General features: G+C 45.1%; 1 protein-coding gene across 12 annotated transcripts in view; it reads right to left on the bottom strand.

Moving 5' to 3' along the window:
- The window catches only part of SYNGAP1 (synaptic Ras GTPase activating protein 1), a 562,775-nt gene that overhangs the window by 449,190 nt on the left and 97,554 nt on the right, over window positions 1-16,031 (bottom strand). For all 12 annotated transcript variants that reach the window (XM_077484719.1, XM_077484711.1, XM_077484717.1 and 9 more), the window contains exon 2: window positions 10,860-10,981. In XM_077484719.1, the coding sequence (XP_077340845.1) occupies window positions 10,860-10,981 (122 nt within the window). The remainder of the gene's footprint in view (window positions 1-10,859; window positions 10,982-16,031) is intronic.

Genomic DNA, 16,031 nt, shown 5'->3' with positions numbered 1-16,031 from the left:
AACGATAGCCTGCCTCTCTACAAAGACTGCTATGTTAATAGGGGTTGCCCGCAAAAATATAACAAGGTCTGGTCCAGATGGCTGGCGGATGCCTCCACGGCCTCAGACCCACAGCCTACTTAACGCATTATCGTTTGTTGATAAATAGGAATATGCACTAGTGGAAATGTTGTATATTTGAGTAGCATGGTTTAGTCCCGAGTCGTCCTACTGCACATGGAGACGGCTCTTTATGGCCGGTGTGATGCCTTGAATTCTCCAACATGTTTTGTATGTAACGCATTGTCTTATATTGCAACTCTATACACGTCACGCCTGTAACACTAATCGTGACCAATGTATGTGTTTTTGTTTTTGTTTGTTTTGTTTTGCTTTTGGTTGCTTGTTCACTGTTTAAATTCCAATAAACAGATTTGCAAAAAAAAAAAAAATAAGTTGGGTAAGGAAACACCTAAGCCGCGCGGGCCGGCTTGTGGGACCCGAAAGCGACCGACACCTCTGTAGATGCCCCTGCCGTATCCTCCATCTTTAGGGTATCCCACACCACTGTGATAAGTGCTCCTACAAGCGCTTTTTCCTGCGCTGACCCGGACACGGAGTCATTCTCACTGTCCGAACGGTCCTGGTCCGCATCCTCTGACATGTCAGAACAGGGGCCACCTGCCCCAGCAGGACCCGAGTCTGAATCAGAGCTTTTCCCAGAAGATGGTGGGGGGGGGGCGTTTTTTTACCCCCTTGCACCCGTAAGCCGCTTCCACCCTGGCAACAAAGGCCTCCAGGACTGCAGACAGAGCGTCCATAGGCACCGTAGGTGCAGGGGAACCGGTTGCCATAACAGGGATGTCTGGGGAAGAAGTGCCAGCTTCTGACGCCGTGCTGACCCACACTCGCCTGTCACTACTTAGGGACCTAAGGCAAGTCACACAAAATGTCCACCCTCCTAGCTGCCACAGACTGAGGGGCCCTCCCGCAGGATTCACCACCCTAACCCAGGTACTGCACTGTGCTGCTGCTGTCTTCTCTCCCCTGTGTCAGCCACAAGGTGTTCTGTGTAAAAAGCACACTGTTCTAGAAGGAAACAAGCACCCAGCGCTAGAGGAAAAACAAGCTGAGGCTACTAGAAAATGGCCGCTGGCCGCCTCAGCAAAAAAACGTATGAGGGTGCTGAGAAAATGTCCGTCGGACCTCCAGAAAATGGGCAAAAGCAAAAACTGTGGCTACAGAAAAATGGCCGCGGCCTCAGGAAAATGGCCACAGTCCACGCGGCGGCCTCCTCTCATGGCATACACACCCAAACACTCCACGATGGCCCAGAAACAGAGAAGAGGATGAGCGGACCCCCAACACCCAGCGCAGCCCCCTGCCAGGACCTGGAGCCCCCCCGGCCAGGTACGTGCACCGCACCCCCATGTGCCCAGTCACATAGTGGCCCATCGCATGGGGAGGAGGGAAGGTACAGGGAGAGAAGAAAGGAAGAGAGAGAGATACCCCCTAGTCAACCTCCCAGGGAATGCCCAGCTGCTCCATCCTTCCCGAGACAGGTGGAACCATACTTACCCCTCCTGTAGGGACCACTGGACTCATTCCACAGACAGACCCATCACCCGAGCTGTACAGGGTGGCTGTCGGCCAAGGCACACTGTAACACGAACAGCAGTAGCCCGGTCAGCCCCGGAGCATATAGCTCACTGGCCGCCCCTGGATCAGACAGGGCATGTCGTGGCTGACCCAACGCGTAGCTAAGGTCTGCTCATGCTCGATGGCCGGCTGGGGAGACTACTAAGATCTATATTATCCAGCCTGTCATCCAGCCCGGCTGTTGATTGTAGATCACAGGAATCAAAAATGCAGAAAAAAGAAAAAATTCCCAGGACCAATGGTCCCACCAGGAGCCAGGTCCTTCTCCTACACTAGGCAGAAAAAAACTGAGCTGCTGGATGCAGTGTGAGGGGTTATAGTCAGTAGGACCGGCCCCTGGGCGGTACTGTGCATTTTTGCTGTTTTTAACATGTTCTGCTTAGTCCTCTCCTAAGACCCCTTTCACACTGCCACGCCCATAGCGTGGGTAGTAAAACGCCGCTATTTTTGCGGCATTTTACCGTCGCATTTGCAGCGCTTTTCGGCCGACAGCGGGGCGCTTTTACCCCCCGCTAGTGGCCGAGAAAGGGTTAAAACCGCCCGCAATAGCAGCGTTTTGCCGGCGGTAATGCAGTGCTGCCCCATTGATTTCAATGGGGAGCAGCGGTGGAGGAGCGGTAAACACACCGCTCCTTCACCGCTCCTTCACCGCTCCAAAGAAGCTGCTGGCAGGACTTTTCCTGACGTCCTGCCAGCGCACCACTCCGGTGTGAAAGCCCTCGGGGCTTTCACACTGGAATGAATGGTGCAGCAGTTTGAGCGTGGATTGCAGCCGCTATGTCTAATGCTATAGCGTCTGTAAAACGCCCTCGGTTTAAAAGGGCTCTAAGGCCCCTTTCACACTGGGGCGGGTTTCAGGCGCTACATTGCTAAAAATAGTGCCTGTGTAGCGCCTGAAAAAACCGTGGTGAAAGGGGCCGGTGCGTTAACAGGATGGTGAAAAAAGTCCTGCTAACCGCATATTTGGAGCGGTGGAGGAGCAGTGTATTTACCGCTCCTAAACCGCTCCTACCCATTGAAATCAATGGGGCAGCACGGCTATACCGCCGGCAAAGCGGTTTTAACCCTTTTTCGGCCGCTAGCGGGGTCTAAAACCGCACCGCTAACGGCCACATACCGCCGCTAAAACGACGGTAAAGCGCTGCTAAATATAGCGGCGCTTTACCGCCGACACCCGCACCGCCTCAGTGTGAAAGGGGCCTAAAGGGGCGATATAACCCTAAGGACACGATGAAGATGTTGTGTCCGTCAATGAATGAAAGAGAAATAATTTTTTTAATTGTGCTTTAAACTGATCTTTGATCTCGAGATGTAAAATGTATTTTTATTTAGTTATTTATTTCTCATTAATTTTGGATAGAGTAGAGAAAGGATTTTCTCTGGGGTTTGTGTCCTCTAGATAACATTACCCTTCGCATTCTGTTTTGGAGGCACAACAGGAAAGACATGCCAGCTGTTACCTGAACAGGTATCCCCATGGAAAGATTACATTGCAATTGTTGTTTGAGTAAAAACTGTAAAATTGTGAGTGCCCCATCACTTTCTGTTTGGTGACAATAGTTACTGAGACAAACAGAGAGGACAAATCTCCTAAGAAAGGACACATACAGCAATCAAAGACCTGATCAAACTTTTAAACCCTTCGCCACTCCATATAGTACTAAAAATAAGTGTTTGGTCTTTACATGCACTTTAACCAATTCAGCCCGGACCTTTTTGCTGGCCAAAGACCAGACCACTTTTTGCGATTCGGCACTGCGTCGCTTTAACTGACAATTGCGCGGTCGTGTGACGTGGCTCCCAAACAAAATTGACGTCCTTTTTTTCCCAGATAGATAGATAGAGCTTTCTTTTGGTGGTATTTGATCATCTCTGCGGTTTTTATTTTTTGTGCTATAAACAAAAATAGAGCGACAATTTTGAAACAAACGCATTATTTTTTACTTTTTGTTATAATAAATATCCCCCAAAAATATATATAAAAAAACATTTTTTTTCCCTCAGTTTAGGACGATACGTATTCTTCTACATATTTTTAATAACAAAAATCGCAATAAGCGATTATTGATTGGTTTGCACAAAAGTTATAGCGTTTACAAAATAGGGGATAGTTTTATGGCATTTTTATTAATAATTTTTTTTTACTAGTAATGGCGGCGATCAGCGATTTTTATTGTGACTGTGACATTATGGCGGACACATCGGACATTTTTGACACATTTATGGGATCATTGTCATTTATACAGTAATCACTGCTATACAAATGCAGTGATTCCTGTGTAAATGACACTGGCAGTGAAGGGGTTAACCAGTGGGTGGCAGTGTAGGGGTTAAGTGTTCCTAGGGGTGTGTTACTAACTGTGGGGGGGTTGGGCTTTCATTTAGTGAACACTGATCTCTGCTCCAATCACATGGAGCAGAGATCAGCGTCACTTGTTGCTAGGCAGAACGGGGAGATGCTGTTTACAACGGCATCTCTCCGTTCAGCCGCCCCGTGAGATGATCACGGGTATGCCCGTGGCAATCGAGTCCATGGGACCCGCCACCGGACTCACGGGGGTCCCGATCAGCACGAGAGCGCAGCGGCATTAAAGATTGGACGTACCTGTATGCCAATATGCCTGCCAGTGCCATTCTGCTGACGTACATCGGCGTGTGCTGGTCGGGAACTGGTTAGGGAACCATTCATAGTAATTGACTGCCATAATGCAATAGGCATCAACACACAAAAACACATTTAACATGCAAATAGATGTGGACAAAGCCTAAAAATTCAAAAGGTGGGAGGGAGGCATGTGAGTCCCCAGCATAACCATTATAGGAAAAGTCAAGTTTTGCCTATAACTGCTGCCTATATTTGTGAGTACTAATAATTTTGAATTTTCAACTAAAGTTATACTAACACATTTTCTAATGTAGGGGGTCAACCTTTTTCACATTTTCTGTTGGCGAGCCGTAGACTTTAGATCAGCCCCAGTTACTGCACCTTCAGACCTTAGATAAGCTTTCGCTTCTGCACTTTAATACCCTAAATCAGCATCAATTCCTGTCGTTTCACACCTCAGATCTGGCTTAATTCCTCTACCTTCAGACCTCAGATCAGCCCCAATTCCCATACCTTCAGACTTCATATCAACTTCAATTCCTATACCTTCAGACCTCAGATTAGCCTCAGTTCCTGCACCTTCAGAGCTCAGATCAGCATCAATACCTGCACCTTCAGAGCTCAGATCAGCATCAATACCTGCACCTTCAGACCTCAGATCAGCATCAATACCTGCACCTTCAGAGCTCAGATCAGCATCAATATCTGCACCTTCCGACCTCAGATCAGCTTCAATTCCTGCACCTTCAGACCTCAGATCAGCATCAATACCTGCACCTTTTAGACCTCAGATCAGCATCAATACCTGCACCTTCAGACCTCAGATCAGCATCAATACCTGCACCTTCAGACCTCAGATCAGCATCAATACCTGCATCTTCAGAACTCAGATCAGCATCAATACCTGCACCTTTTAGACCTCAGATCAGCATCAATACCTGCACCTTCAGAGCTCAGATCAGCATCAATATCTGCACCTTCCGACCTCAGATCAGCTTCAATTCCTGCACCTTCAGACCTCAGATCAGCATCAATACCTGCACCTTTTAGACCTCAGATCAGCATCAATACCTGCACCTTCAGACCTCAGATCAGCATCAATACCTGCACCTTCAGACCTCAGATCAGCATCAATACCTGCACCTTCAGAACTCAGATCAGCATCAATACCTGCACCTTCAGAACTCAGATCAGCATCAATACCTGCATCTTCGGAGCTCAGATCAGCATCAATACCTGCACCTTCAGAGCTCAGATCAGCATCAATACCTGCACCTTCAGATCTCAGATCAGCATCAATACCTGCAACTTCAGAGCTCAGATCAGCATCAATACCTGCACCTTCAGATCTCAGATCAGCATCAATACCTGCAACTTCAGAGCTCAGATCAGCATCAATACCTGCACCTTCAGAGCTCAGATCAGCATCAATACCTGCATCTTCGGAGCTCAGATCAGCATCAATACCTGCAACTTCAGAGCTCAGATCAGCATCAATACCTGCATCTTCGGAGCTCAGATCAGCATCAATACCTGCAACTTCAGACCTCAGATCAGCATCAATACCTGCACCTTCAGACCTCAAGTCAGCCTGATTCCTGCTCCTTCAGACCAACTTCATTTCTGGCACTTTTATACTTCAGATCAGCTACAGTTCCAGCGCCTTCAGATCTTGAATCGGACACACTTTTTGCACCTTCAGAACTCAGATCAGCCTCAGTTCCTGCACTTTCACACCTCAGATCAGCACCTTCAGGCCTCCGATTAGTTACAATTCCTGCACCATCTGACATCATATCAGTCCCAATTCTTGCACCTTCTGACCAACTTCAATTCCTACACCTTCAGACCTCAGATCAGCCTCATTATGTGCACCTTCAGACCAACTTCAATTCCTACACCTTCAGACTTCAGATCAGCCTCAATTTCTGCACCTTCAGACCTCAGATCAACTCCAATTCCTGCACCTTGAGACCTCAGATCAACTCCAATTCCTGCACCTTGAGACCTCAGATCAACTCCAATTCTTGCACCTTCATACCTAAGATCTGCCCCAATTCCTACACCTTCAGAAATCGGATTACCTCCAATTTCTGCACCATCATAAACACATGGGTTTTACATCCATACCTGCTGCAGCCAATGGTTCCACTAAGGAGGAAAGAGGGTAGGCAGGTAGGCTTCTTCATGCAATGACACAGGCAGGACTAGACGGGTACTGAGAAAAGGGTCTGAATGTTAGAGACATAGGGCAGGCTTCTCTCAAACATCATTGAGGTGGGTGGTCCATTGGTTCAAAAGGGTAGGCAAAGCTTTGTAGTTGACAGCCTAGTGAACTGTCAATTACAGCCTATGGCAATGGCACTGTATCTGTAGGGAGAAGGAGCCCAACAGAGGATCTTTCAGTCCTTCAGCAGGCTAGTCCATGCCATGTGAAGATCTTCTGGGAGCCACTGAAAATGACATTGCATGCCCACCCTGGGCATACCTGGGTCTAAACACTTCTCTGTTTCATACAAAATTAGAAATACACTTTAAAGCTCCTGCTACTCCTGGATTCATCTCTGCATCCCCTAACTATACTGTACACATTCAGCTTTGTTTGCTGTGACAGCTTCGGCTTTTTATTATGTATCGGAGGACAGCCAGAGAAGATAAGTGAGGTCAATAACCACATTTAAAGAAAACTATTTACAAGTAATCAATATTTAATTTAACTCTCTGCGTAAGATTTACATTGGCTCACATAGTTCTGCAAAAAAAAAATTAATAAATAATTGATACAAAAGCCATTATTATAAGTTCCCTTGCCATTTCAATCCTAACCGGTTACGATTTCCAAAACGTGTCAAAATGATCCTATTTCCCCTCCGTGCAACCATGGCAACAGCAGTATACAGTTTTCACACACAATTTTTCAAAATGCCCAGAATACAGATAGTCATTGAACAGGCAGCGCTATTTCTGGCAACAACACTGATGTCCTTGAGTTTCCTACTTTAGAAGTGGATACACCCAGTGCATTGTTTCCTATTCTAACACTAAAACTAATATTGTGCCTTCAATGAGGGAAAACCTCCCACTATGTACTCACCTCACCTGTCTTGTAATGTCTTCTCTCATATTCTACAGAATAGAAGCAGGTAAAATCTACTATAAAATGTGTTTAGCGTGCATTTATTAAGAAAAAAAAATGGATGCTGCTAATGCTGCCCTCATATATTTCTCTCTCTACAGGTTTCCTTAAGGGCTCATTTACCCTAGCTTTGGGGGGTGGTAAAACTGGGCTTATAGCCCTGGTGCATGGGGCTTTAGTGTTTACCTGCAGGTGGAGGGCACAGGTGTCGCATCCAACCTACTGCCGGCAGCCTGTCAAACTCTATGAGAGGCTGACATCTCCTGCGGCTGGACGGGGCACCTATTGGTATGAATGTTTAGAGCTTTATGCAGGAATTCGAGAAGTCTGCATTCAGTTCCTTTGGGGTAGGATATAGGATCCTATTTGCCAGTTAACCAGAATTATGCTGCAACTTTCTTTAGCTCGATATTTGTTATTCCTCCCTCTCCCTTCCATCCCAAAAGTTGTTAAGGAAATGGTAAAATCTGTATATATTTGTATTTCTATTTTGTATGGTTTTCCTATTCCTTTTCACACCACATTTATTGTGCACACAACACTAATAATGCATTCTTTAGAGTCCTGATTAGAATTAGCCTGCCTATGTTACGCCCCTTGTTACCATAAAAGTACAATTGTAATATTAATGTGATAACTATGTAAGTATTTGTATAAAAAACGTCAATTGCGTCGAATAAAACAGAACAGTTATTTGGAAAGATGCAGAGTTTATCTTTTGTGTCTGTTCCCTACTGCAGTTGTTATTATTAATTTGGAATCACTAATCAATGAGGATAGGTGTTGCCTATCTATAAAATTTCCATAGCAAGGTATATCGTAAATTGATCTCAGCTATCCTTAGGCTGTGCAATGAACTGTTGTGTATAATTGGAAGTTACCAAATATTTCCTTCAAACAAGCAATGACTAGGGTTGACTTTATTTAGCTCATGGAATGGATTTACCATCTTAAAGTGATAGTGCATGCAAGTTTTGTTTAACATGTCCTACTTACCTGCTCTGTGTAATGGTTTTGCACAGAGCAGTCCCGATCCTCCTCTTCTCGGGTCCCTTGCTGGCGCTCCTTGCCCCTCCCTTCTGCCAAGTGCCCCCAGAGAAAACAGCTTGCTAAGGAGGCTCCCCAGCCGAGCCACTGCTCTAAGTGTCCTTCTCTCTTCTCAGTGGCTCACTGGCCAGTGGTTCCCGCTGCTGTCTCAGCCAATGATAAGGGAGAGTCCCTGGTGAGCCGAAGCTCTCGTGCACATCTCTGGATATCGATGGGTCTCATGTAAGTATTGCGGGGCTGGGGGAGCTGCTGCACACAGAAAGCTTTTTACCTTCATGCATAATCATTAATCCTTTCCAAAAAGCATGGCTTACCCACCTTGGCTTACCCACTTTGACACAGTTCCTCATACACACGGCATGTGTAAGGTAAAGTCTACAGGCTTGGAAGGATAAATTTGTAAATGGATAGAAAACTGGCTAAAAGACCAAATTCAGAGAGTAGTGGTTAATGATTCTTACTCTGAATGGTCTAAGGTTATCAGTGGCGTACCCCAAGGTTCAGTGTTGGGACCCTTACTCTTTTTTTATTTATGTTTTATTCTTTTTAGGGACCGGCGGTATAGCTGCACTGCCCCATTGATTTCAATGCGCTGGAGCAGTGTATACACTGCTTCTTCACCGCTCCAAAGATGCTGCTAGCAGGACTTTTTTTTACCGTCCTGCAAGCGCACCACTCCAGTGTGAAGCCCTCGGGCATTTTACACTGGAGACACAGCAGCGGCACTTTGCAGGCGCTATTTCTAGCATCTGCAATGCGCCCCAGTGTGAAAGGGGTCTTACTAAAACTGGAGAATGCAAAATCTGGTGCAGCTGTGCATATGGTTACCACCTCATCCCTTTAAACCCGAACACATATTAATTACACAGGTTCTGTGGCTGATTAAGGTGGTAATTCCTTGGTGCCTCATCTGCATTTAATTATCCTCAGAACCTGTGTAAATCAAAGGTGTTCAGGTTTAAAGGGATGAGGTGGCAACTCTAGCTGTGCATAGAAACCAATCATCTTCCAGGTTTTTTTCGTTAAAGCTTGAACAAGCTGAAGATAGAAACTGATTGGCTACCATGCATAGCTGCACTGTATTTTGCACTCTCCAGTTTCAGTAAATCAACCCCAATGGGTCTTGCACCAAAACCCAGCTGCACGGAGATCCCAGCCCCAGGAACCCATTCCGGTCTGGACACAGCGAATAGAAACACATTTCTATTAACCCCTTCCCGCCGAGCGTACGCAGATCTGCGTACTCGGCTTCCGGGGGGTATACCGGGATGATGCCCGCACCTGCAGGCATCATCCCGGTACCGTTTTTTACAGCGGGCGATTGGCTTTCCAGCCATAACAACCGATGCGGCTAAAAGCCGCTCGGCTGTTATGCCGGAGGAGCGGGAGGGGACGTCCCCCCCCTCCCGCCGCCTCTCGCCGCTGTTACCGGTGCTCCCGCTCGATCGGGAGCACCGATTCCCTGTCCGACGCCTCCGGCTGCTGCGGAGGAACTGGAACGAAGCCGTAATCGGCTTCGTTCCAGTCTCCTCATCGTAAACATGGAAGCGACGTCATGACGTCACTTCCCGTTTACTCGGCTGCCAATGGCGCCGGTTTTAAAAAAATATCCGGTATTCAGAATCGCCGTTTTCGGCGATCTGAATACATTGAAGTGTAAAGGAGGGGTGGGGGGTCTTTTAGACCCCCGATCCCTCCATAAAGAGTACCTGTCACCACCTATTACTGTCACAAGGTTTACATTCCTTGTGACAGCAATAAAAGTGATCAAATTTTTATTTATTTTTTTAAACAATTTAGTCGTTTTAAAATAAATAAAATAAATAAAAAAATAAAAAAAAAAATTTCAAAGCGCCCGCCGTCCCCGCGAGCTCGCGAAGCAAAGAAAACGCATACGGAAGTCGCACCCGCGTATGTAAACGGTGTTCAAATCACACATGTGAGGTATCGCCGCGATCGTCAGAGCGAGAGCAATAATTCTAGCAGTAGACCTCCTCTGTAACGCTAACCTGGTAACCGTAAAAAAAATTTAAAGCGTCGCCTATTGAGATTTTTAGGTACCGTACTTTGTCGTCAATCTACAAGTGCGCGCAATTATAAAGTGTGACATGTTTGGTATCTATTTACTCGGCGTAACATTATCTTTCACATTACGCAAAAAAATTGGGCTAATTTTACTGTTTTGTTTTTTTTTTATTCATGAAAGTGTCCCTTTTCCCAAAAAGTTGCGTTTAAAACACCGCTGCGCAAATACCGTGTGACATAAAATATTGCAACAATCGCCGTTTTATTCTCTAGAGCCTCTGCTAAAAAAATATATATAATGTTTGGGGGTTCCAAGTAATTTTCTAGCAAAAAATATGGATTTTAACTTGTAAACACCAAATTCCAAAAATAGGCTTAGTCATGAAAGGGTTAAAGAACGCATCTCACCTCCTCCTCATCAAGCATAAGAAGCTGGTTTCCAGAGATGACACAGTATCGTGGATTCCAAGCTGGGCGGTCATACGGAGAGGTGACATAGGGCATTCGATGCATGGGGGGTCCTCGAGCATCTAAAAGGGGAAAAAAAAAATTGTCCTCAGTCTATATCGATCAATACATTGAAAAGATAATCATTATTAGGGGTCTAAAATTATTTTTTAGACATACAAACGTGATATGATGAGTGTAACTAAAACTGTGTTAGTGTCCCAGAGCTCTGTATCTGCATATTGTTTATAAATGTTTAGGTACATGGATGGAGCCATACTTACACACAGGCTGCTAGACCTGGGACTGTAGCGATCTACTATTGTACCCCAAAAATATACCTATCCTACACATTGGCATAGCTCCCAACTGTCCCAGATTTCGAGGGACTGTCTGTGATTTCGAGGGACTGTCCCTGATTTGGAGCAATGTCCCTCTGTCCCTCTTTCCTCCTCATTTATCCCTCATTTTGGTCTGATCTCTATAGTTGTATATAAAATGCACTTTTTATCTTTCAAAAAGTGTTTCCCAGTGCTAAACCTTTCATCCAAATTCTAAATCGCTGCATTTGTAAATGTTAAAAGCCAATATGAAGTAATCGGAATGACAAAAAAGTCCTTGAGGATTTAATTAACCTTTTTTTGGGTTAATTCTCCTTTAAGGAGGTGTGTCAGGGAGGCGTGTCCTATGCCTACATACATTTGCAAGTAGGTGTCCCTTATTCCAATCTCAAAATGTTGGGAGGTGTGCATTGGAGAGATATCCTCTCACTTCCTGTTAGGTCGACATGGCAGGAAGTGATAAGAAATCTCCCTAATAAGTAACAGGTACACCTTGTCTCTACCCAAAGCTAAAAAAAAAAAAAATGTGAGTTTTTATATATTCTTTATATTGAATAATAAAAAAAAAAAAGCAGCATGGTCTCATGAGGGGCATCATCTGTATGGGGTCCAAAAGTTTTTGAAAATCAGTGCGGGCTTCCTTTCAATACTGGGGCTTCGGGGCACCGGCATTGTAAGCCTTGCGGCTTCACAGCCAGTCTCTTGCTGCGCATGCGTGCCCGCTCTTTGAGAACGATTACGTAGTGTCTTCTGGAACTTGTGATGTGTTGTAGAAGATTGTGGGGGAAGGACGGAGGGCCAAACTTCCAACTCAGATCACTGAGGAGCATCTGACCGGAAGTTGGAGCAGGTACCTGTCAAAGCCAGGTACCCACTCCTCCCACAAAAAAGTGCTACATGTGGCAGTGGGGGGGGGTTGCAGATAAGTGGAACTTCCCATTTTGGGTGACGTTACGCTTTTTAAAAAAATGTAACAGTTGCTCTGTGGCAGGGCCCGCTGCTGCAGGGGTATTTTTTTATTGGGACATGCTGTGTCTACAGAAATACAATGGAAAGCAGGTCAAACACTCTGGACCAAGTGTACAATGGGATTTTCCTGACCTACATTTTAGGTGCGTTCCAATCCACTTCAGATTTGGCAGCATTTCCATATATTTTGTTTAATTTATTATTAGTTGTATAGTACCGCAGAAGTCCTTTTTTATATTATTTTAATGATGGGGCACTATTCCTCCCACAGACACCAATGATGGGGCACTATTCCTCCCACAGACACCAATGATAGGGCACTATTCCTCCCACAGACACCAATGATGGGGCACTATTCCTCCCACAGACACCAATGATAGGGCACTATTCCTCCCACAGACACCAATGATGGGGCACTATTCCTCCCACAGACACCAATGATAGGGCACTATTCCTCCCACAGACACCAATGATGGGGCACTATGCCTCCCACAGACACCAATGATGGGGCACTATTCCTCCCACAGACACCAATGATAGGGCACTATTCCTCCCACAGACACCAATGATGGGGCACTATTCCTCCCACAGACACCAATGATAGGGCACTATTCCTCCCACAGACACCAATGATGGGGCACTATTCCTCCCACTGACACCAACGATGGGGCACTATTCCTCCCACAGACACCAATGATGGGGCACTATTCCTCCCACAGACACCAATGATGGGGCACTATTCCTTCCACAGACACCAATGATGGGGCACTATTCCTCCCACAGACACCAATGATGGGGCACTATGCCTCCCACAGACACCAATGATGGGGCACTATTCCTCCCACAGACACCAATGATGGGGCACTATTCCTTCCACAGACACCAATGATGGGGCACTATTCCTCCCACAGACACCAATGATGGGGCACTATTCCTCCCACTGACACCAACGATGGGGCACTATTCCTCCCACAGACACCAATGATGGGGCACTATTCCTCCCACAGATACCAATGATGTGGTGTGATTCCTCCCACTGATACCAACAACAGGGAACTATTTCTCCCACTGATACCAACAATGGGGCACTATTCCTCCCACTGATACCAACAATGGGCCACTATTTATCCCAGTAAAACCAATGAAGGCGCATTATTTACTCCTAGTGACAATGGCGCATTTTTTACTCCCACTGGTCACAGTCTGGCTAAAGTCTGAAGGACAGTAAACTGGCTCTTTTTTTTAGAAAGTTTGGTAAGTATGCACATACAAACGCACACACTCTAAATAAATTTAAGCAAACATTTTAAAATGTATTAAAACATGGACAGTGTCAGTAGGGCAGAGGTTGGCGTCAGTCAGTAGAGTAGTGGATAGAGCCAGGATGGCAGGGGGCTTTGTCATTAGAGCAAAGGATGGTGTCAGTAGGGCAGTGAAAGGTGTCAGTTATCATTTTTATTATTTTATTTTATTATTTTTTTACAATAATATTTTTTCTCTTTTTACAATTTTTTTTGTTTTTAGGAGTTGGGGGATCTTTGGTTAAATATCAGGGGTCCATAAATAGACCCCTGATGTCTCACGTTTAAGACTAGAGATGGTGGGCTCAAGCGTGTTCGGGATCCCAGTCCCAACCCACCTGCCCTATCCTGCCAGAAAGCCAACACGCCACACGGCTAATCACAGGCAGTGAGACATTTCCCATTTGATGAAGATTTTTCTTTTGTTTGTTAACTTCAGATTTTTATTTTTTTTCAACTTAAACGTGGCAAACAAAAGAAAAATCTTCATCAAATGATTACAATGACTCTTTAACCGCTTCCCGACCGCCTCACGCAGATATAGTGCGGCATAACGGAACGTACAGGCAGAATCACGTATACGTTGCCTGTACGTTGCCCTTTAAGAGGCGGGTTGCTTCGTGAGCGTGATCGCGGGTCCCACGGACTCAATGTCGGGGATACCCACGATCGGCTCACAGAGAGGAAGAACAGGGAGATGCTAATGTAAACAAGCATCTCCCCATTCTGCCTAGTGCCTGTAATTGGGAGCAGAGATCAGTGATGTGTCACACACAGCCCCTCCCCCCCCCACAGTTAGAATCACTCCCTAGGACACACTTAACCCCATACAGCGCCACCTAGTGGTTAACCTCTTCACTGCCAGTCACATTTACACAGTAATCAGTGCATTTTTAATTGCACTGATCGCTGTATAAATGTGAATTGTCCGAAAAGCACGCCAAAAGTGTCCTATCTGTCTGCCATAATGTCGCAGTCATGATAAAAATTGCTAATTGCCGCCATTACTAATAAAAAAAAAAGATGAATAAAAATGCCATAAAACTATGCCCTGTTTTGTAAACGCTATAACTGTTGTGCAAACCAATCAATAAACGCTTATTGTGATTTATTTTTTTACCAAAAATATGTAGAAAAATACGTAATGGCCTAAACTGAAGAAAAAAAATGTTTTATATATTTTTGGGGGATATTTATTACAGCAAAAAGTAAAAAATAATGTGTGTTTTTTTTTTCAAAATTGTCGCTATTTTTCTGTTTATAGCGCAAAAAATAAAAACTGCAGCAGTGATCAAATACCACCAAAAGAAAGCTCTATTTGTGGGAAATAAAGGACATCAGTTTTGTTTGGGAGCCACATCGCACAACCGCTCAATTGTCAGCTAAAGCGATGCAGTGCCGAATCGCAAAAAAAACAAAAAATGCTCTGGTCTTTGGCCAGCCAAATGGTCTGGGGCTAAAATGGTTATATCACCTTTGGCTTAAAAAAAATAAATAAATAAATAAACAGCATTATTTAAAATTTTTAATTATTAAATTATTATTATTATTATTATTATTAAATCTTTAAATTATTTAAAAAAGTTTTCGATTCGACCAATTCAAAATGTATAGTTTCGAAAAAAAAAAAAATCAGTAAATTAGAAGAAGGCATTAATCGAATTCCGAATACTAATTCCAAATCCCAAATATAAATTGAATGAATCAACCGAATTTAATAAAACAAAATAACTAGATTAGCGAATCAAAACCAAACAAATTTTTTCGTCATGCACATATCTACTGGACAGTGAATAAATGGTTTCCTGTTCATTCAAAAACTGAAACATATGGGCAGCAGGGGGAATCGGTGGCACACAGAGTGATTCGATGCTCAATTTCAGACAGGAATTATGGTAGGCTAGATCTGACTTGCTGCAGCTTCTAATGCACATTTGTCAGTAGCTCACAGTGTGCAGTGAAATCAAAGTAAGCCCTTTCAGTCCAGGAGAGGAGCCGGTACAAGACTGAAGGGAAGGCTGGAGTTTAGCTTTAAATGAGAAGTACAGCTAAAGTTTGTTTTGTTGTACTTCTCCTGTGGATCACACAGTTCGTTCTGCACTCCTGTGACCCATTTTCAGCAAATAGCAGGCTTAAGCTCGCTGTCTGCTGATATCACAGAGCCAGGCTGGGGCAAGATCATGAAAATGCACTTGGCTCAGCCTCCCAGCAAGCCGCTGAGAGCCCGAGCCGGATGCTCCCACCCCTTTCACAGCCCAGCGCTTACGTGAGCAAGGAGGGGGGCAGAGCAGACAGCGGTGAGTGACTGTAAGCAGCTCTCTGCACAGGGAGCCCTGAGAACTGAGCGATCGGTGGTGTTTGATTGCTCGGTTCTCCTTCTTAGAGCCGGCAGGGGGGACAGATGCAGAATCACACCAATGCATCCACCTAGGTAAGAATGAATCTGGGAAAAAAGCTGCCCACTCTCTCCTCATTGGTTCACTGACTTAATTGGTCCTGCTGTCTCAGCCAATGAGAAGAGG

Source organism: Lithobates pipiens, unplaced genomic scaffold, assembly GCF_037356315.1.
Source record: "Lithobates pipiens isolate NorthernLeopardFrog02 unplaced genomic scaffold, aLitPip1_a1.2 Scaffold_1, whole genome shotgun sequence".
Classification (NCBI taxonomy): Eukaryota; Metazoa; Chordata; class Amphibia; order Anura; family Ranidae; genus Lithobates; species Lithobates pipiens.
The sequence above is the reverse complement of the archived record's forward strand: the minus strand, read 5'-3'. Positions and strand labels throughout refer to the sequence as shown.